Genomic DNA, 23,037 nt, shown 5'->3' on the forward strand with positions numbered 1-23,037 from the left:
CCCTCAACTCTAGAACGTTGATGTGCTAGGACTTCTCTAAGGTTGTCCAGTTTCCTCTTGCTGATTTCCCTAAAAGATGAGCACCCCACCCCTCCTTCGACGCGTCCGAGAACAGGAGCATCTCCGGAGGGTCGGCTGCAAAGGGCATCCCTTTGAGGGTGTTCGTCCTGCAGCTCCACCATTCTAGGACCCGTTTCGTGTTCAGAAACACCAGGACCACTCTGTGGGGGGAATCCGTTTGGATCCAGTTCTCCTTCAGGTTCCATTGGACCTCCCTGAGCCTTAGCCTGCCCTGGGGGACCAGTTTCTCCAGAGACACAAGGTGACCTATTAGTCTCTGCCAGTCCTTTGCCCTCCTGGGTTGGTCCGTCAGGAAGGGGCAGAGGACCTGGTCTAAGTTGTCCAGTCTGTCCGCGGAAGGGAAGGCTTTCACTAACCGGGAGTCCAGAACCATCCCGAGGTAAGTCGTCCTGGTGGAAGGAATCAGTTGAGACTTCTTTAGGTTGATGGTGATCCCCAGAACGTTGCAGAACTGCAGTAACTTCGCGCCTTGCTCCTTCAGTACTTCCTCTGAGGCTGAAAGTAGCAACCAATCGTCCAGGTAACGAATCAGGCGGAAGCTTTGTTTGTGTGCCCAGACTGAGACCGTTGTGAAGACCCTCGTGAAGACTTGGGGGGCAGTGGACAGCCCGAAGCAGAGGGTTTTGAACTGCAACGTCTGGTTCTTCCATTTCACCCGTAGGTACTTCCTGCTGGAGGGATGAACCGGGATCTGGAAGTAGGCATCCTTGAGATCTACTGACATCATGAAGTCCCCTTCTCTCAAGGACGCCAATACTGATTTTCGAGTGTCCATTTTGAAGTCCGTCTTGCAGACGAACTTGTTGAGGGCTGAGAGGTCCATGACCAGTCTCCATCCTCCTGTTGCTTTCTCCACCAGGAACAGCCTGCTGTAGAACCCCGGACCTGGGTCCCGAACAGGTTCCATTGCCCCTTTCCCCAACATCGCTGAGACCTCTCCCTGCAGAGCTGTCCGTTTCAAGGGATCCTTGGGGGCTAGCCACTCCGCCTGCTGATCTGGTATCAGAGGAGGAGAGTCCGCTAGGAAAGGCCATCTGTACCCTTCTTTCAGAACTCTCACTGTCTACGGGTCTGCTCCGTGTTTTTCCCATGCCTGCCAAAAAAGTTTGAGGCATCCCCCCCACCTGAGGCTCCGGCAGGAGTAGGGGGCCTCCCTCCTTATCTCCTCCTCGATGAGCAGCCTGAACGACCTCTTCTGGATGCGGAGAAGGACGGTCTATAGGCGGCTTGATTCGAGGCTGATCCCCTACAGGAGGGCTGAGACGACTGGGACCATGTTGTCGCCAAGTTGTCTCTTCTAGGGTGGTTAGGAGCGGGCCAAGGAGGGCAAGGCGAGTCGACGGAGGGTCTTCTAAACGTCAGCCCTGACCGGGTGGGGCCTGGTCTCGTACGGCTCCTTCATCCTCCGAATTCTCTCCATCGCTTCCTCCGCAGCCTTCGGGGGAAAGATTGAGTCGTCCCACAGGGTCAGGTTCCTCAGAGATCTGGCCTCTCTGTCCGGCAGCCTCCTGGATATCTTGCTCAGAACAGTGTCCCTCCTTCGTAGGACCCAGTTGGCGGACATGGCTAACGACTGGTAAGACAAGAATTTTAGGACCTTGCCTCCTGAGCTGATGAGTTCCTTGAGCAAGGCCTGGGTCTCCGGAACTGACAGGTCGTATGACGACTGAACGCCACCAGGGTGGCGGCCCACCAGTCTAACCAGGAGGAGACATTGACAAGGTCCTTCGACATCTCCTCCATCATGACCGCCTCCGAAGGATAGAAGCAGATCGGAGCCGTGGACGCCCTTTCTTCTGAGGCTCCTTGCCCTAGTACGGTGAGTGCTGGCTCCAGCGCACAGGCGCCCGCTCGTTGTCCCTCTGGGAGGTAGAACCTGCTCTGGGACTTCAGGCCCTGGAGCAGCTTGGAGGAGCTCTGGCTCTTGGGCGCCTCGGCGTGGTTGGCCACTATCCTGTCCACGTGAGCCTTACCCAAATAAACATCCCTCGCCAAAGGGAGGGCCAAGGAGGGGCGCTGCTGGACTGGGGCATCCACTATTCTATTTAGGCTGGAACGCCAAGCATCTTCGGAGGAGGGTTCCGGTATGTCCAGCCTGTGGTGACTTCTGATGAGGCCTATCACCCTCCGATAGGCCGATACCTCCGCTGCTGACCCCTCTCCATGGTCGTCGAGCTCCTCCGAAGGGGGTGCAGGTGCAAGTGACGAGGGTACCCCGACGGAGGACCTTGCACGTGGGGGAGTCCCGGACCGACGCTCTCGCGGGGGAGTCCCGGACCGACGCTCCCGCGGGGGCTCCCGACGAAGGACGGGCATCTCCGTCGGAACGGGGGCCTCCATCCTGGGCCTAACGTCTCTCCTGGAGGTCCTCGAATCTACGGGCCTGCTCGTTGAGGAAGGCCGAGGGCTGCACTCGTGCCAAGCTAGGTGGCCCTTGGAGGTCAGGACTCGGCTGCCAGACCGAAGGGGCGACTCTCTCCGCTGGGCGGATGGAGTTGGAACCTTCGCGGTCTTATGCCTGTCAACTGGAACCTGCCATGAGGAATCCCTCCGTCAGGTGGCGCTGCTGCCGGAGGAGTATCTATCCGGGGAGGCCGTCCTCGGACACCAACCTGAGGCGCCGGCGCCGCAGCTAGTTCCAGAAGTCTGTCTCGGTGAACCATCACCCCTTCGTTGTTCTTGGGGGATCTTGGGCGCCGACTCTCGTGGCGCGACCTCGAGGGGGAGCGGGAACGCGACAACTTCCTGCGGGACTTCCCTTTTCGCCTCCTGAGGTTCCTCAGCGCCTCATCCTCCGAAGAGCAGGAAGGATCCTCCACCGATGAGACCGACGACTTATAGGCCCTCTTCGAAGGCCTCGGCTCCCGCAGTGATGTAGAAGGATTCCTGCGACGCTCCGTGGACGACGACGCCTGCAGAAAAAAATCTGGGAAGACAGCCGACGGCGCTGGGGGGGGAGCGAGGAGGCTGTCCTGTGGGAGCCCAGGTCCCGAAGTCATCCTCCATCCTCATCGGGGACCTGAAGGGCGTCTTAGGGGGAACCCAAGCAGTGGGGTCCGACGGCGGGGAATGCTCCTTCTCGACGTCGCCCTCGGCTGCTTAACCACCTGAAATGCAAGCCCAAGAGGCTGGGGAGAAATTAGTAGCATTATTACCCCACATGGGGTGATCAGAGGAGACGTGACCAGCAGGCACCAGGTCACCATCTCCCGAAAACACTCCCGCCCCTCCCTCAGGCCCCTCACTCGCCTGAATAGACGCCACAACCTCACTGTCATGAAGATCAGACTCCTGGGGAAGGGCCGCGGGCCTCTTCCCCGCAACGGACTTACCTCGTCCCCTACTCTGGATAGGGGAGGCTGGGAGAGAAGCTCGGACCGCCGAGGCGCTCATCGAAGCAAGGGGGGAAGGGACGTTGGTCTTCTTAGGCGACTTCATCGCCGCCGCCTTCTTCTTGGTGTTTTACCGCACCCACTGCACCTCGTTCCACAACTCGCACTCCGGACACGTGTCGGAAGGGGAACACACGCTGCCCCGGCACGATGAACACAAGGAGTGCAGGTCAACTTATGGTTTCGAAAGGAACGCTCCACACGATTTGCCGGCCATAGGCCCAGGACAACAGCGAGGATGCTCCATGATGAAGGAGAAGCACTACGAGACACAAGCACGCACAGAGAAAGCACAAAGAGAAAGCCCAAAGGGACCCATGGGAAGCGCGTGGGACACAAAGGGTCGGGGACACACAAATCACACTGGGATAAGGAGAGCGGCGAGATGATATCGCGACGCGACCAGAGAACTTACTGAAGGTCGAGACCTGAGCAAGCATGCTCTCTGACCCGGGGTTAGCCTCAGGGCGCGTATCACTCCGCCTGAGGTCGCCCCTCATAGAAAATGGGTTTAGGGTAAACTACAAAAAACTCTGGTTGGATGGGAGGAGATCTCAGATACTCCTAGGAAAGTAGTTCGAGGTGAGTACTTCGTATTAGAACAAATAAGCTTTGAGAAAGAAGTACTATGAACATCAAAGGAAGTTTAGAGAAATAATGACAATATATATGCATGTATGTATATATAAAATCTACTTACTGCATCAATGGCACATTCAGTAGCAGACAAGTCAAGCGTCTTCAGAGCATTTGGTTGAGCCAGAAAGTTATATAAATTGTTGATGTCATCTCGAAGAGAGTTGCCACCAAGATTGAGGAATGTCAGAGTCTGACACATGTACTGAAATAAAAAAAATAGATCTACACATTCTATGAAAAACATTTATGCACACAATATGAGGCTGACATTCATTACAATACAGGTTGATCTCACAAACTATACAATCTAAAATTTGGAGATGCCAAGTAAAGGCTAGTGAATTGTTTTAAAATCTAGACTTATAAGGAAAAGTGTATTTGCTACTAATTCAAAATTGCCAATAAATGTTAATTTAAAGGTTCTACAGCATACGCACAGAGAGAGAGAGAGAGAGAGAGAGAGAGAGAGAGAGAGAGAGAGAGAGAGAGAGAGAGAGAGGGTTAGTTTTTTATGTTCAATGGTAACTAGTAAATATATATATATATATATATATATATATATATATATATATATATATATATATATATATATGTATGTATATGTGTGTGTATGTGTATACACATACATACATACAAACACACATATATATATACAGTAGGGTCCCGAATTATGCGAGAATTTGGTCAATCAATGACCTCGTATAAATGGAAAATCGCATATTTTGAAACACACAACTAACAGAAATAATTCCATTGGGGCCATGGCAACCAGCAACTTGCCTATTCAAACGTGTTTACTACCCATTTCCAATACTTTCTATGTACTATACTGTACTGCATTTTTTATAATATCAAATTGTTCTTGTAAGTAAATTAAACATATAATATGCTTTAAAGTTCTAATAACTTGAAAAAATGTTAAAATCAAAACCAGGAGGGGTGTAAACACCGTATATTTCTCGTTATAACACGACCCAAAATACAGACAAATTTTAATGTTTGTCATATCTATTGTATAAGACAACTGGTGAATTAAAAAACCATCACTCTATAGACTAGCTTTTGTTGTATCATTGAAAATCCAGAATTATCAAAATAAAGGCGATTTTATAGCATGCGTTTCCTAAACGCCAAAAAGCACAATAAAAACGATAACCAATGTTTTGTTTACGTTTACCTCTGATCATAACGAAGAAACAGACGCATTTACACATCTGTGTATAGGTTAGTTTTTGCATTGACAGCAATCTTACCAAGTATTGATTATATGTCGATTTTGCTATTACCAATGTTCTACTTAATTTTTCTTAGAACTTCCAAATAAATGGAATGAATGCCATTTATTTAATGTTTTTCTTTATGACGCCGCCTGAAACGGAAACCTTCCATTTGTTTACTGTACGCTCCATCTTCGATCTTAATAAACAAACGAAGGCATTAAACACCCATGATCAAAGTGATAAATAATGATATTAAAAGCTTTTAGTAAATATGTTATTACAAATATTATTTACCATATCTATATAAATTCCTACATACGTAGCAAAGCAGGAAAACTATTTTTTCTTTTTGCGTTTAATCAACAATAACATTTGCCGCTAATGACAGAATGACAATTTACGATAATTCTAAATTGTTACTAAAGATGATTCTCCATTCAGTATCCAAAATACTTTTCCTAACTTTAGTTATAAGTCAACTTGTACCCACTTCAATTATGAACCCATCTATAAAAAAAAGTAAGAGAAGAAGCAAGTACTAGGCCGATTTTTAAAGTTATCAAACAATTAAGTTACCGCTATAACGTTCGATGTGACAGAGATGGTGCGAGATTGGAGAAAGTAAGGAAAATTGAATCATGATTGATTTTCAATATAACTAAAACTTTGTGAAGCAACAAAGATTTCATTTGTTAGAGAGAGAGAGAGAGAGAGAGAGAGAGAGAGAGAGAGAGAGAGAGAGAGAGAGAGAGAGAGAGAGAGTGTGTGTGTGTGTGTGTTAGTTAGTTTTAAATGTACTAAAAGAAAAAATATGATAGGTTATAACACATTGGTGCTTATGTTATATCAACTGTATAGATGTTTTGAAAAAGTTAAGAAATGGTATAAACAATACTTTGTTACTGTATTCGTATGCGCCTATTCTTGAGACTGGCAGGTAGACGTCAGCTGATCTGATCTTAGCCAAAAGTAAAACAAAAAGAAGTCAACAATACTCGAAACACACCCGAAATTTAAAAAAAACTACACGCTTTCTTAATGTGCAATTAACTATTTAAAGAGTAGCAATTTTCTAGAATAAAATGATGTTTCCCCAAAAATAGTGGTTTGCTGATGAAATCGGATGCCGTATTTTAAGCTACGACTGAAATGGATTTATATACGGTATAATTTTTTCGTTTCGTATTTGATTGTCACTTTAAGAAAACTGATTTTGGTTTCTTCATCTGTTTGTAAGTTTTGTATAACACGAGAGAGAGAGAGAGAGAGAGAGAGAGAGAGAGAGAGAGAGAGAGAGAGAGAGAGAGAGATACAGAATAAATCAGCTGTCGTAATCGAATGCCGTGTTTTTGTTTTGTGAGGAATTGATCGCCACAACTAACAATAATCATGTTAATTTCATTCTTAAACTCAGGTTGCCATGTGTGAACTAAGGTTTTATTTCTTACAGAGAGAGAGAGAGAGAGAGAGAGAGAGAGAGAGAGAGAGAGAGAGAGAGAGAGAGAGAGAGAGATATTTTTATAATTATACCATGTACTCTACAAAACCAATCTTTGCAAATCAAATGTATACTGTTCAAAGTATGACAAAATATTGCCGACTCGTTACCGAAGTTAAGGCTATTCACTGCCGATAAACGAACCCAGTCTACTCATGAAAACCTTGAATGCCCGAAGGGAAAAATAAAGCTTTTATATATACTGTACTAAACAAAAATAATGTTTTAATATACCATCATTAACACTACCATTAAAATTATCGAAAGGTTGGAGAAAGATAAAGATTGCCGAGAACGTAACCACAATTCTGTTTACATTTTGTCAGCTGGACTCGCACAGTTAACAGTTGATTTCATTGTTGTGGAATTTTATCCTTAAATAGGCTTTTTATTATGAAATTATGTTAATAAGATGTAATGTTAATATTGTTTTGTAACATTTATTATAAATCACCGTATTTAGGGCTACCAATAGACTTAAAAAGACAATATATTTGATACGTTTTGTAGTCCTTGACTAGCAGACTTTGAACAGCTTTGCAGATACAGAAAATTTATTTTTGAAAAATAGCGATCGCATAAAAGGGGAATCGTATAATTCGAACATGTATAATTCGGGACCCTACTGTATATGTATATGTATATGTATATGTATATATATATATATATATATATATATATATATATATATATATATATATATATATATATATATATTATTACTAGCCAAGCTACAACCCTAGTTGGAAAAGCAAGATGCTGTAAGCCCAAGGACTCCAATAGGAAAAAATAGCCCAGTGAGGAAAGGAAATAAGGAAATGAATAATTGATGAGAATAAATTAACAATATATTCTAAAAACAGTAACAGCGTCAAAACAGATATGTCCTATATAAACTATTAACAACATCACAAACAGATATGTCATATATAAACTATAAAAAGACTCATGTCAGCCTGGTCAAAATAAAAACATTTGCTCCAACTTTGAACTTTTGAAGTTCTACTGATTCAACTACCCAATTAGGAAGATCATTCCTCAACTTGGTAACAGCTGGAATAAAACTTCTAGAATACTGTGTAGTATTGAGCCTCATGATGGAGAAGGCCTGGCTATTAGAATTAACTGCCTTCCTAGTATTACGAACAGGATGGAATTGTCCAGGGAGATCTGAATGTAAAGGATGGTCAGAGTTATGAAAAATCTCAAGCAACATGCATAATGAACTAATTGAACGACAATGCCAAAGATTAATATCTAGATCAAGAATAAGAAATTTAATAAACTGTAAGTTTCTGTCCAACAAATTAAGATGAGAATCAGCAGCTGAACACCAGAGAGGACAACAATACTCGAAACAAGGTAGAATGAAAGAATTAAAAAACTTCTTCAGAATAGATTGATCACCGAAAATCTTGTAAGACTTTCTCAATAAGCCAATTTTTTGTGCAATTGAAGAAGACACAGACCTAATGTGTTTCTCAAAAGTAAATTTGCTGTCAAGAATTGCACCTGAAATTTTAAAAGAGTCATACAATTTAAAGAAACATTATCAATACTGAGATCTGGATGTTGAGGAGCCACCGTCCTTGACCTACTTACAATCATACTTTGAGTTTTGTTAGGATTCATACTTTCAACCACATAATTTGCACCATGCACTAATTTTAGCTAAATCTCTATTAAGGAATTCACCAACCCCAGATCTACATTCAGGTGATGGAATTGATGCAATGAGAGTAGCATCATCTGCATATGCAACAAGCTTGTTTTCTAGGCCAAACCACATGTCATGTGTATATAGTATGAAAAGTAATGGGCCAAGAACACTACCCTGTGGAACACCAGATATCACATTCCTATACTCACTATGGTGCCCATCAACAACAACTCTTTGAGATCTATTACTAAAAAAATCAATAATAATGCTAAGAAACGACCCACCCACTCCCAACTGTTTGAGTTTGAAAACAAGGGCCTCATGATTAACACGGTCAAAGGCAGCACTAAAATCAAGGCCAATCATACGAACTTCCTGACCACAATCAAGGGATTTCTGTACAGCATTGGAGATTGTAAGAAGGGCATCACATGCTCTAAGGCCTTTACAAAAACCAAATTGCAAACTAGGGAGTATAATATATATATATATATATATATATATATATATATATATATATATATATATATATATATATATATGGTTAATGTGGGTAAGGGTTTAGGTTGGGTCAAAATATTGGGCGTTTGTCAGTGCGTATGGGCCAGGTAGTGAGAAAAGTTAAAAAGAGTGGAATGAGTTCTGGAATGAATTAACTAGGTGTGTAGAAGGACTGGGTAGAAAAAATTATGTAGTTGTCATGGGTGACTTAAATGCTAGAGTGGGCGCTGGAGAGGTAAGAGGTGTCATTGGGATGTATGGCGTACCAGGTGAAAATGAGAGTGGTGAGAGACTGGTAGATATGTGTTGAACAAGAGATGGTAATAAGTGCTAGCCTTTTCAAAAAGAAAGATAAAAACAAGTATACATGGGTAAGAGTGGCAAATGGAAGAGTAGTAGAAAGGGCATTAATGGATTATGTGTTGATAACTAAAAGAATATTTGGAAGATTGAAAGACGTGCACGTGTTTAGGGGTACGGCTAACGGTATGTCTGATCATTTTTTGGTGGAAGAAAAATTAGTTGTAGCAAAAGAGTGGGGAAATAGAGTAGGTGGATGTAAAAGGGAGTTAGTAAGGGTTGAAGAGCTAATAAAACCGGGGGTAAAAAGTAAATATCAGGAAAGGTTGAAAATGGCATATAGTTAGTAAAAGAAAATTTTGTTGGAATTGCAAGTGATGTGTGTGGCAAGAAGGTTGTTGGAGGCAGCATGAGGAAGGACAGTGAATGGTGGAATGAAGGAGTGAAGGTAAAAGTGGAAGAGAAAAAGAGGGCTTTTGAAGAATGGCTGCAGAGTAATAGTATACAGAAGTATGAAAAATATAAAGAGAAAAATGTGGAAGTACTGTAAAGCGTAAGGTACGTGAGGCAAAGAGGGCAGCTGACCTGAGGTGGGGTCAGGGATTGGGTCAGTCATATGAAGAGAATAAGAAGAAGCTTTGGAAAAAAGTGAAGAGAGTAAGGAAAGCTGGCTCAAAAATTGAAGAGACAGTGAAAGATGGAAATGGAAGGTTGTTAAAAGGAGAGGAGGCAAGGAAAAGGTGGGCAGAATAGTTTGAAAGTTTACTGAATGTAGAGGATAATAGGGAGGAAGATATAATTGCTGTTGCAGGTGTTGAGGTGCCTGTGATGGGAGATGAGAATGAGAGAGAGATTACAATAGAGGAAGTGAGGAGAGCACTAGATGAAACGAGAGTAGGAAAAGCGTCTGGTATGGATGGTGTGAGAGCTGAGATGTTGAAGGAAGGGGGTGTGACTGTACTTGAATGGTTGGTGAGATTGTTTAATATGTGTTTTGTGTTGTCAATGGTACCAGTAGACTGGGTTTGTGCATGTATTGTACCATTATATAAGGGTAAGGGAGATATGCATGAATGTTGTAATTCAAGAGGTATTAGTTTGTTGAGTGTAGTTGAAAAAGTGTATGGTAGAGTAATGATTAATAGGATTAAGGATAAAACAGAGAATGCAATCTTAGAAGTACAGGGTGGTTTTAGAAGAGGTAGTGGTTGTATGAATCAGATTTTTACAGTTAGGCAGATATGCGAGAAATATTTAGCAGAAGGTAAGGAGGTGTATGTTGCGTTCATGGATCTGGAGAAAGCGTATGATAAAGTTGATAAGGAAGCAATGTGGAATGTGATGAGGTTATATGGAGTTGGTGGAAGGTTGTTGCAAGCACTGAAAAGTTTCTACAAAGGTAGTAAAGCATGTATAGAATAGGAAATGAAGTGAGTGATTGGTTTCCGGTGAGAGTGGGGCTGAGACAGGGATGTGTGATGTTGCCGTGGTTGTTTAACTTGTATGTTGATGGAGTGGTGAGAGAGGTGAATGCTCGAGTGCTTGGACGAGGATTAAAACTGGTAGACGAGAATGACCATGAATGGGAGGTAAATCAGTTGTTGTTTGCAGATGATACTGTACTGGTTGCAGACACAAAAGAGTAGCTTGACCGACTAGTGACGGAATTTGGAAGGGTGTGTGAGAGAAGGAAGTTGAGAGTTATTTGGGTAAGAGTAAGGTTATGAAATGTTAGAAGGGAAGGTGGTGCAAGGTTGAATGTCATGTTGAATGGAGAGTTACTTGAGGAGGTGGATCAGTTTAAGTACTTGGGGTCTGTTGTTGCAGCAAATGGTGGAGTGGAAGCAGATGTACATCAGAGAGTGAATGAAGGTTGGGGGCAGTTAAGGGAGTAGTAAAAAATAGAGGGTTGGGCATGAATGTAAAGAGAAAATTCTATATGAGAAAGTGATTGTACCAACTGTGATGTATGGATCGGAGTTGTGGGGAATGAAAGTGATGGAGAGACAGAAATTGAATGTGTTTGAGATGAAGTGTCTAAGGAGTATGGCTGGTGTATCTCAAGTAGATAGGGTTAGGAACGAAGTAGTGAGGGTGAGAACGGGTGTAAGAAATGAGTTAGCAGCTAGAGTGGATATGAATGTGTTGAGGTGGTTTGGCCATGTTGAGAGAATGGAAAATGGCTGTCTGCTGAAGAAGGTGATGAATGCAAGAGTTGATGGGAGAAGTACAAGAGGAAGGCCAAGGTTTGGGTGGATGGATGGAGTGAAGAAAGCTCTGGGTGATAGGAGGATAGATGTGAGAGAGGCAAGAGAGCGTGCTAGAAATAGGAATGAATGGCGAGCAATTGTGACGCAGTTCCGGTAGGCCCTGCTGCTTCCTCCGGTGCTTTAGATGACCGTGGAGGTAGCAGCAGTAGGGGATTCAGCATTATGAAGCTTCATCTGTGGTGGATAATGGGGGAGGGTGGGCTGTGGCACCCTAGCAGTACCAGGTGAACTCGGTCGAGTCCCTTGTCGGGCTGGGAGGAACGTAGAGAGTAGAGGTCCCCTTTTTGTTTTGTTTCATTTGTTGATGTCGGCTACCCCCCAAAATTGGGGGAAGTGCCTTGGTATATGTATGTATGTATGTGTGTATGTGTGTATGTGCGCGTGCGTGTGTGTGTGTGTGCGTGTGTGCGTGTGTGCGTGTGTATATATATATATATATATATATATATGTATATATATATATATATATATATATATATATATATATATATATATATGTATATATATATATATATATATATATATATATATATATATATATATATATATATATACACAGTAGTGTCCCGAATTATGCTAGAATTTGGTCGATCAATGACCTCGTATAAATGGAAAATCACATACAGGTATTTTGAAACACACAACTAACAGAAATAATTACATTTGGGCCATGGCAACCATTTCCAATACTTTCTATGTACTATACTGTATTATTTTATAATATCAAATTGTTCTTGTAAATAAATTAAACATTTAATATACTTTAAAGTTCTAATGACTTGAAAAAAAGGTTAAAGTTACAACCAGGATGTGTGTAAACACCGTATATTTCTCGTTATAACACGACCCAAAAAAAACAGACAAATTTTAATGTTTGTCATATCTATTGTATAAGACAACTGGTGAATAGCAAAATCATCACTGTATATAGTAGCTTTTGTTGTATCATTGAAAATCCTAAATTATCAAAATAAAGGAGATTTTATATCACGAGTTTCCTAAACACGCCAAAAAAGCACAATGAAAAATGACGACCATTGTTTTGTTTACGTTTATCTCTGATCATAACGAAGAAACGAACGCATTTACACATCTTTGTATTGGTTAGTTTTATATGATGATTTTGTTATTACCAATGTTGTTCTACTTAATCTTTTTTAGAACTTCGAAATAAATGAAAAAACGTTTTCCTCTATGACGCCACCTGAAACGGAAACCTTCCATTTGTTTACTGTACACTTCATCCTCGATCATAATAAACAAACGAACGCATTAAACACACATGATTAAAGTGATAACTATTGATATTAAAAGCATTTAGTAAACATTATGTTATTACAAATATTTTATTACTTGCCTAATCCATATAAATTTCTAAATTCGTAGCAAGGCGGGAAAACTTTTTTTTTCATACATTTAATCAACATTAGAAAAGAGCCGCTATTAACAGTATGGTAATTTACGATAATTCTAAACTGTTACGAAAGATAATTGTCCTTTCCATATCCAAAATACTTTTCTTAGCTGCAGTTATAGGTCAACTTGTACCCACCTCAATTATGGAACCATTTGGAAAAAGATAAAAGAAGAAGAAAGTCCTAAGCCGGTTTTTTAAAGTCATCGAACTATTAGGTTACCGCTAGAACGTTCGATATGATAGAGATGGTGCGAGATTGGAGAAGTAAGGAAAATTGAATCATGCTTGATTTTTAATAAAACTGGACTTTGTGAAACAACAAAGATTTCATTTGTTAGAGAGATAGAGAGAGGTAAGAAATGAGGGGGGTAGTGAAAGGTATGAGAGAGAGAGGAGAGAGAGAGAGAGAGAGAGAGAGAGAGAGAGAGAGAGAGAGAGAGAGAGAGAGAGAGAGAGAGAGAGAGAGAGAGAGAGAGAGAGAATGATGGTTTTAAATGTACTAAACAATAAATATGATAGGTTATAAGACATTGGTGCTTATGTAATATTAACTGTATAGATGGTTTGAATAAGTTAAGAAATGGTATAAACAATGCTTTGTTATTGTATTCGTACGCTCATATTCTTGAGAGCGAGAGCTAGACATCAGCTAATCTGATCACAGCCAAAAGTTAAACAAAAATAAGTCAGCAATACTCGATTTATAAAACATTTCCGAAATTTAAAACAAAAGTACAGGGTTTTCTTAAAGCACAATTAACTATTTAAATAGTAGCAATTTTCTAGAATAAAGTGAAGTTTCCTAAAAATAGTGGTTTGCTGACGAAATCGGATTTCATATTTTAAGCTATGATTGAAATGGATTTACACGGTATCATTTTTTTTTGTTTTATATTTAATTGATGCTTTTTAATAAAACCTATTTTGGGTTCTTCATCCACAGTATATGTAAGTATTGTATAACACCGGAGAGAGAGAGAGAGAGAGAGAGAGAGAGAGAGAGAGAGAGAGAGAGAGAGAGAGAGAGAGATCGGCTGTTGTAATCGAATGCCATCTTTTTGTTTCTTGTACCACTTGAAGCGATGAAATGATCACCGCAACTAATAATAGTCATGTTAATTAAATTCTTAAACTCGGATGTAATATGTGAACTATGATTTTATTTCTTACACAATTACAGAGAGAAAGAGAGAGAGAGAGAGATTTCTCTCTCTCTCTCTCTCTCTTGGAGAGAGGATTTTATAATTACACCTTGTACTATACAAAACAAATCATTGTAAAGCAAATCTATACTGTTTAGAAGATGACAAAATATTGCCGACTTGTTACCGAAATTTACGCTATTCACTGCCGATTAACGAACCCAGCCTACGTGTGAAAACCTTGAATACCCACAGGGAAAACTAAAGCTTTTATATATTCTATACTAAATAAAAATAATGCTTGAATATACCTTCATTAACAATACCATTAAAATTATCGAAAGGTTATAGAAAGATAAAGATTGCCCAGAATGTAACCACAATTCTGTTTACATTTTGTCAGCTGGGTTCGCATAGTTAAAAGTTGATTTCATTGTTGATATGGAATTTTTTCCTTAAATAGGCTATTTATTATGAAATTATGTTAATAAAATGTAAGATAAATATCGTTTGGTAACATTTATTACCAAGCACTGTATTTAGGGCTACCAATATACCTAAAGAGACAATAGATTTGATATATTTTGTAGTGCTTGACTTGCAGACTTTGAACAGCTTTGCAGAAACAATTTTTTCTTTTTTTAAACTACCGACCGTATAAATGGGGAATCGCATAATTCGAACACACATAATTCGGGACCCTACTGTATATATACACACAGTAGGGTCCCGAATTATGCGAGAATTTAGTCGATCAATGACCCCCGCATAAATGGAAAATCGCATATTTCGAAACACACAACTAACAAATAATTCCATTACGACCATGGCAACCCGCTACTTGCCTATTCCAACATGTTTACTACCCATTTCAAATACTTTCTATGTATATTTTATTTTTATAATATTATATTGTTCATGTAAATAAATCAAACATTTAATACACTTTAAAGTTCTAATAACTTGAAAACGGTTAAAATTACAACCAGGATGGGTTTCAATACCGTATATTTCCTGTTATAACGCGACCTAAAATCCGACAAATTTTAATAAGTTTGTCATATCTATTGTATAAGACAACTGGTGAATAGCAAAACCATCACTGTATAGACTAGCTTTTGTTGTATCACTGAAAACCCAAAATTATCAAAATAAAGGCGATTTTATATGCGTTTCCTAAACATGCCAAAAAGCACAATAAAAACGAAAACCATTGTTTTGCTTACGTGTATCTCTGATCATGGTGAAGAAACAAATGCATTTACACATTTGTGTATAGGTTAGTTTTTGCATCGACAGCTAACTTACCAAGTATTGAATATATGATGATTTTGTTATTGCCAATGTTGTTCTACTTGATCTTACTTAGAACTTTGAAAAAAAAATAAAATGAATGCGTTTATATAATGTTTTTCCCAAAGACGCCGCCTGAAATGGAAACCTTCCATTTGTTTACTGTACGCTCCAGCTTCGATCATAATAAACAAATGAACGCATTAAACACTCATGATCAAAGGGATAACTAACGATATTAAAAGCTTTTAGTAAATATTATGTTATTACAAATATTTTACTTACCGTATCCATATAAATTCCTACATACGTAGCAAAGCAGGAAAACTATTATTTTGCGTTTAATCAACAATAGCAAACTGCCGCTAATGACAGAATGATCATTTACGATAATTCTAAACTGTTACAAAAGATAATTGTCCATTCCATATCCAAAATACTTTTTCTAACTTCAGTTAGTCAAAATGTACCATCTGAAAAAAAGTAAAAGAAGAAGAAAGTACTAGGGCAGTTTTTAAAGTCATTGAACAATTGTGTTACAGCTATAATGTTCAATGTGACAGAGATGATGCGAGATTGTAGAAAATAAGGAATATTGAATCATGATTGATTTTTATTATAACTGAAACTTTGTGAAGCAACAAAGATTTAATTTGTTGGAGATAGAGAGAGGTAAGAAGAGAGGTAAGAAATGAGAGGTAGCAAAAGGTAGCCTAGCTGGAGAGAGGAGAGAGAGAGAGAGAGAGAGAGAGAGAGAGAGAGAGAGAGAGAGAGAGAGAGAGAGAGTGTGTTTTAATGTACTACACAAAATATATAAAAGTTTATAACAAATTGGTGCTTATTTAATATTAGCAGTATAGATGGTTTAAATAAGTAAAGAAATAAGGATCTCTCTCTCTCTCTCTCTCTCTCTCTCTCTCTCTCTCTCTCTCTCTCTCTCTCTCTCTCTCTCTCTCTCTCTCTCTCTATATATATATATATATATATATATATATAAAGTCACTGGCAGGGTGACGGATGAATTTAAGGCGAATGACAAACTTGTCTCTTCGGCTTCTATTACTGAAGCCTGGCAGTTGATCTTACTAAAATTAGTATGGCCCGGCAGGGGTCACTTGCCTTAGTTGGATAGGCACTGCGCATCACAAGAAACTGGCTATCCTTTGATGTGTCTAGCCAATGAATCCTCTAAGGATTTACTTAGTCATGGATAGAGAAGATGAAAGAATGGCCACAAGTCCCAGGCGTAGCGGGGTGCTAAGAATCTCCCGATTTATAAATACTAAAAAAAATTGAAAATAACTATTCGGAATGAACCATGAATCAGATTGGGAAGTTACAGCAAGTGGAGAGTGAGTTTACGAAATATAGTTTGGATATCTTGGCCTTAGTGAAACACGTAAGGGAATTGGTAAGGAAACTTTAGACCAAGGAAATATGTTATTTTTATTAATAAAATAAATTTTTGAATATACTTACCCGGTGATTATATAAGCTGCAACTCTGTTGCTCGACAGAAAACTCTACATTCAAAATACGCCAGCGATCGCTACGCAGGTAGGGGGTGTACATCAACAGCGCCATCTGTCGAGCAGGTACTCAGTACTCAATGTAAACACAGAACCAATTTTCTCCTCGGTCCACTGGGTCTCTATTGGGGAGGAAGGGAGGGTCCTTTAATATATGATCACCGGGTAAGTATATTCAAAAATTTATTTTATTAATAAAAATAACATTTTTCAATATTAAACTTAGCCGGTGATTATATAAGCTGATTCACACCCAGGGGGGTGGGTAGAGACCAGCATTACTTGTTTACATTATTATGAGCTAAGTATTTTGTATTTCATTTTAGCAGTTATTCAAAATAACAAACATAAAATAAATAAGTACCTGGTAAGGAAGTCGACTTGAACAATTACTCTGCCTTTTTAAGTACGTCTTCCTTATGGAGCCTCGCGATCCTCTTAGGATGCTGAGCGACCCCTAGGATCTGAAGTATCAAGGGTTGCAACCCATACAACAGGACCTCATCAAAACCTCTAATCTAGGCGCTTCTCAAGAAATGACTTTGACCACCCGCCAAATCAAGTAGGATGCGAAAGGCTTCTTAGCCTTCCGGACAACCCAAAAAACAATAATAAAACATTTCAAGAGAAAGATTAAAAAGGTTATGGAATTAGGGAATTGTAGTGGTTGAGCCCTCACCCACTACTGCACTCGTTGCTAAGAATGGTCCCAGAGTGTAGCAGTTCTCGTAAAGAGACTGGACATTCTTAAGATAAAAAGACGCGAATACTGACTTGCTTTTCCAATAGGTTGCGTCGATTATACTTTGCAGAGATCTATTTTGTTTAAAGGCCACGGAAGTTGCGACAGCTCTAACTTCGTGTGTCCTTACCTTCAGCAAAGCTTGGTCTTCCTCATTCAGATGGGAATGAGCTTCTCGTATTAACAGTCTGATAAAATAGGATAAAGCATTCTTTGACATAGGCAAAGATGGTTTCTTAACTGAACACCATAAAGCTTCAGACGGGCCTCGTAAAGGTTTAGTTCGTTTTAAATAGAACTTAAGAGCTCTTATAGGACACAAGACTCTTTCTAGTTCATTTCTAACCATACGATAAGTTTGGAATATCGAACGATATTGGCCAAGGCCGAGAAGGCAGCTCGTTTTTGGCTAGAAAACCAAGTTGTAGAACATGTAGCCGTTTCGGATGAGAATCCGAAGTTCTTGCTGAAGGCATGAATCTCACCGACTCTTTTAGCTGTGGCTAAGCATACCAGGAAAAGAGTCTTTAAGGTGAGATCTTTCAGGGAGGCTGATTGTAGCGGTTCGAACCTGTCTGACATAAGGAATCTTAGTACCACGTCTAAATTCCAACCAGGTGTAACCAAACGACGCTCCTTCGTGGTCTCAAAAGACTTAAGGAGGTCCTGTAGATCTTTATTGTTGGAAAGATCTAAGCCTCTGTGACGGAAGACTGATGCCAACATGCTTCTGTAACCCTTGATAGTGGGAGCTGAAAGAGATCGTTCTTTCCTCAGATATAAGAGGAAGTCAGCTATTTGAGTTACAGAGGTACTGGTCGAGGATACGGATACTGACTTGCACCAGTTCGGAAGATTTCCCACTTCGATTGGTAGACTCTAAGGGTGGATGTTCTCCTTGCTCTAGCAATCGCTCTGGCTGCCTCCTTCGAAAAGCCTCTAGCTCTCGAGAGTCTTTCGATAGTCTGAAGGCAGTCAGACGAAGAGCGTGGAGGCCTTGGTGTACCTTCTTTACGCGTGGCTGACGTAGAAGGTCCACCCTTAGGGGAAGTGTTCTGGGAACGTCTACTAGCCATCGAAGTACCTCAGTGAACCATTCTCTCGCGGGCCAGAGGGAAGCAACTAGCGTCAACCTTGTCCCTTCGTGAGAGGCGAACTTCTGCAGTACCTTGTTGACAATCTTGAACGGAGGGAATGCATATAGATCTAGATGTGACCAATCTAGTAGAAAGGCATCTATATGAACTGCTGCTGGGTCCGGGATTGGTGAGCAAAATATTGGGAGCCTCTTGGTCATCGAGGTTGCGAAGAGATCTATGGTTGGCTGGCCCCAGGTGGCCCAAAGTCTCTTGCATACATCCTTGTGGAGGGTCCATTCTGTTGGAATTATTTGTCCCTTCCGACTGAGACAATCTGCCATGACATTCAAGTTGCCTTGGATGAACCTCGTTACTAGTGATATGTCTAGACCTTTTGACCAGGTGAGGAGGTCCCTTGCGATCTCGTACAATGTCAGAGAGTAGGTCCCTCCTTGCTTGGAGATGTACGCCAAAGCCGTGGTGTTGTCCGAGTTCACCTCCACCACTTTGCCTTGAAGGAGAGACCTGAAGCTTTTCCAGGTCAGATGTACTGCCAGTAGCTCCTTGCAGTTGAAATGCATTGTCCTTTGACTCGAGTTCCATAATCCCGAGCATTCCCGACCGTCTAATGTCGCACCCCAGCCTACGTCCGATGCGTCCGAGAAGAGAACGTGGTTGGGAGTCTGAACAGTCAGGGGAAGACCCTCTCTAAGGTTGATATAGTCCTTTCATCAAGTCAGACAAGACTTTATCTTTCCGGAAACCGGGATCGAGACCGCTTCTAGCGTCTTGTCCTTTTTCCAGTGAAAAGCTAGATGGTATAGAAGAGGACGGAGGTGTAGTCTTCCTAGTGACACAAATTGATCCACGGATGACAGTGTCCCTACCAGACTCATCCACAGCCTGACTGGGCAGCGTTCCTTCTTCAGCATCTTCTGGATGGATAGCAGGGCTGGGGGCTGATCGTCTTGTTCAGCAACGTCCTCATCAGAGGGTTCCTCATCCGAAACTGATGAGGAAACGGCAACGGAGTGGGCAACGTCTGACTCGCTGAATCCGGTCGCACTGGTGGATGCGTGACGGAGCCGGACGCAATATCATGGAACTGCTGCACAGTCTGTGAACTGTCAACAACCATGGGTGCGCGAGGAAGTACAGCGTCAACCCGAAACTGTCTAGACTGTCTGGGTTGTGCAGTCAACACCCTACCGGGTTGCTGAGGTTGACGAACTGCGTCACAACAAGTCACCTCTGCTGGTTGTTGAACGTCCTGAACGTCAACAACCACCTCCGAGCGTCGCTTAACGTCAACGTGCGACTGGCAACCCACACTGGGTCGCATCGGTGGAGGAACCACCTCAACTGGCAGACGCGAGTAGGTTACCTCAGCGTCAACAGGGCGCACAACCGACCGGTTGGAAGGTTGTTGGCCAGAAGGAGGAACCACCTCAACTGGCAGACGCGAGTAGGTTACCTCAGCGTCAACAGGGCGCACAACCAACCGGTTGGAAGGTTGTTGGCCAGAAGGAGGAACCACCTCAACTGGCAGACGCGAGTAGGTTACCTCAGCGTCAACAGGGCGCACAACCGACCGGTTGGAAGGTTGTTGGCCAGAAGGTTCTTCTCCGCATTTAAGTCCTCTATCAAGGACGCAAGCTTGGACTGCATGTCTTGCAGCAAAGCCCATTTAGGGTCTACGGGAGCAGGTGTGGCAACAGACGGGGTTAGCGACTGAGGCGGAACCATTTACCATCCCTGAAAGCCTTGTAATGTGTGACATAATAGTACAGCAAAACTTCAAAGGCTCGACAAAAGTTGAGAAGTTGACCTGTAAACAACTTGGAGCGTCTCCTGGCTAGGCGCCAGGGCGAGTCCACCAGAATTGAGAAGTCTATCTGGGCAGAGGCATGAACTCCCAAGCCGAGAACTTCTCTCGTGTCCTATCAGACTCTCGCTCTATAAGCCAGTTTAAAAGAAGGGAAATCAAAGGCTGTATCCCTAAAACTCCTCCTGGTGTAAAAACCAGTCGCCTAGCCAACGTAACGCTCTCTAGGAGAGCGAGAGAGCACTAGCTTAAAAACAACGGCTTCGAAGTAGCTAGGCCTAGTGTAAGTTCTGACGTTTAGGCGAACGAGGAGCAGCAGTTACAAGATCCGGACGAAGATCCTTAAAAAAAATCATCATGATTTAATTAAAGTCCATAGGAGGCTAAGCAGCTTAAGGCTCCTCTCCAAATGACAGAGTCCTCAAGGGAATATCAGTAGGAGGGAGAACAGCAACTTCCTCATCTACAGGAACCTTGTCCGATAAAAGCTAGGTTACCTCAGTGAGTCTCTCACTGGTGCATTAGTAGCAGACCAGAAGGCAACATCATGTAACTGCTTGACAGTCTGTGAACTGTCAACAACTGAACTGTCAACCACAACAGGTGCGTGAGGACATACAGTGTCCACTCGAGACTGCTTTGACTGTCTAGACTGAGCAGTCAAAACAACTCTAGAATGCGGAGGTTGACGCACCGCGTCAAAACAAAACAACTTAGACTGTTGTTGTACCTCTCGAACGTCAACGGAAGGTTCCGTGCGTTACTGAACGTCAACATGCGGCTGGCAGGGTACACTGGAATGCATGGGTGGCGGGACTCTCTCAGCTGGAGTGCGGCAGAAGGTCGCCTCAGCGTCCACAGGACGCACAACCGTGGTTGGTTGTAGGCTAGAGGTTGGTGCAGTGTCAACCTTCTCCGCACGAAAGTCCCGCATCAATGACATTAACTGAGACTGCATGGTCTGCAGCAAAGACCACTTAGGGTCTACAGGAGCAGGTGCGGCAACAGACGGTGTGACTGCCTGATGCGGTACCGCTTTGCCTCTCTTAGGAGGTGAGCAGTCGTCGGAAGACTGCAGCGAGTCCGAACTGACCCAGTGGCTACAACTGGGCCGTTGGACTTGCGCGGAAGGGACCGACTTGCGCTTAATAAGCCGCGAGACCTTGGTCCATGGTTTCTTACGAGAAACCTCTTCCGCAGACGAGAAATAAATGGGCTCTCACGTCTTTGTGTGGGTGGGGCGATCTTGGGTAGATACGCCCGAAACCACGGAGGGAAAAAACGTCTGTTCGTTGATCAAGGCCTCTCGAACCCATAAGTCGTTCGACATTACTTCTCCCCTGGGCTTGGGAGCTTGTAAGAGGTCCCGGACTAGGTGAACGACAGGCACGAACAGACGAACCCTCGGACGCAACACTGTAACACTTTGCGCATATCACTTTATCGATTTTCTGTTTTGCACTTATTTCACTGAAATCGAAACTTTTACTGATTTCTACCTGAAACACGCAATTCTACCCTTCATTAAAAGGAAGTAATTGCGAAATCAGTCGTATAATGCAGCTCATTAATACTAGCAAAAAACAGAAAACATATATAAAGATAAAAAATTCAGTGGCTGGGAAAGAGACTAAACACTAGTTCAAATAAACTACGTTTACAATCTCTCACCGCACATAGCCTGGGGACAAGAATAAAACCCTAGAAACGTTTTACCTTCTTCCCCTTACAGCGACTAGGGACGAGAGTAACACGAGAACAACGTTACCCGCTTGAACGGAACGTTTTCTCTCCTCTCTCTCCCTCCGTCTCTATCTCTCTCTCTCTTTCTCTCTAGATTTCGCACCTAAGAGAAGAGCCCAATTATATATCGTCAAAAAAACATGTTATTTGACTAAAGGAAAAAACTGAAAGGTTTTCCAAATAAAAAGTTCCTTTAATTTAGAATTTAAAACATTTAAGCTAAGAAAGAATGAACAAAACGTCAGAATCGATTTACTCTTACTGCAAAGTGAAACCGTGATACACTCTCTCTCTATCGTAACGATAGAGCGCATGTTGAACGTCCTGAACGTCAACAACTGTGTAGTCTAAAAAACTAAACGTTAGTTCATCTTTGAAAACAGTACGAAGACTATCAAAGAAATTCTTTCATAAAACATTAAATTTAAAAAGTTTTAAATTCTTTAAAGGCTAAATACGATATAACGGGCTCAACGTTGATTAACTTCGGTTCCAAGTTAGGACCGCCTACTATCAGGAAAGGTCGCATATAAACAAAACATAAAAATTTATTTTTATATGTTTATAATAAATGGAAAGTTAATCGAAGAGGCCTAATAAAGGCGGAGAGATATAAAATATATAGATCTATAACGTGTTAAGCGAAATTACTAAAAACCTAAACACACTTCCGTCTAAGGGAAGGGTCGGCCATTTAAAAGTGAAA

At 41.8% G+C, this 23,037-nt stretch overlaps 1 protein-coding gene across 22 annotated transcripts in view; it reads right to left on the reverse strand.

Annotated features, from left to right (window-relative positions):
- LOC137652986 (F-actin-uncapping protein LRRC16A-like) overlaps positions 1 to 23,037 on the reverse strand; it is a 702,357-nt gene that overhangs the window by 478,217 nt on the left and 201,103 nt on the right. For all 22 annotated transcript variants that reach the window (XM_068386421.1, XM_068386468.1, XM_068386477.1 and 19 more), the window contains one exon: positions 4,174 to 4,314. In XM_068386421.1, coding sequence (XP_068242522.1) covers positions 4,174 to 4,314 — 141 coding nt within the window. The remainder of the gene's footprint in view (positions 1 to 4,173; positions 4,315 to 23,037) is intronic.

The sequence above is a fragment of the Palaemon carinicauda genome, chromosome 1, assembly GCF_036898095.1.
Source record: "Palaemon carinicauda isolate YSFRI2023 chromosome 1, ASM3689809v2, whole genome shotgun sequence".
Classification (NCBI taxonomy): domain Eukaryota; kingdom Metazoa; phylum Arthropoda; class Malacostraca; order Decapoda; family Palaemonidae; genus Palaemon; species Palaemon carinicauda.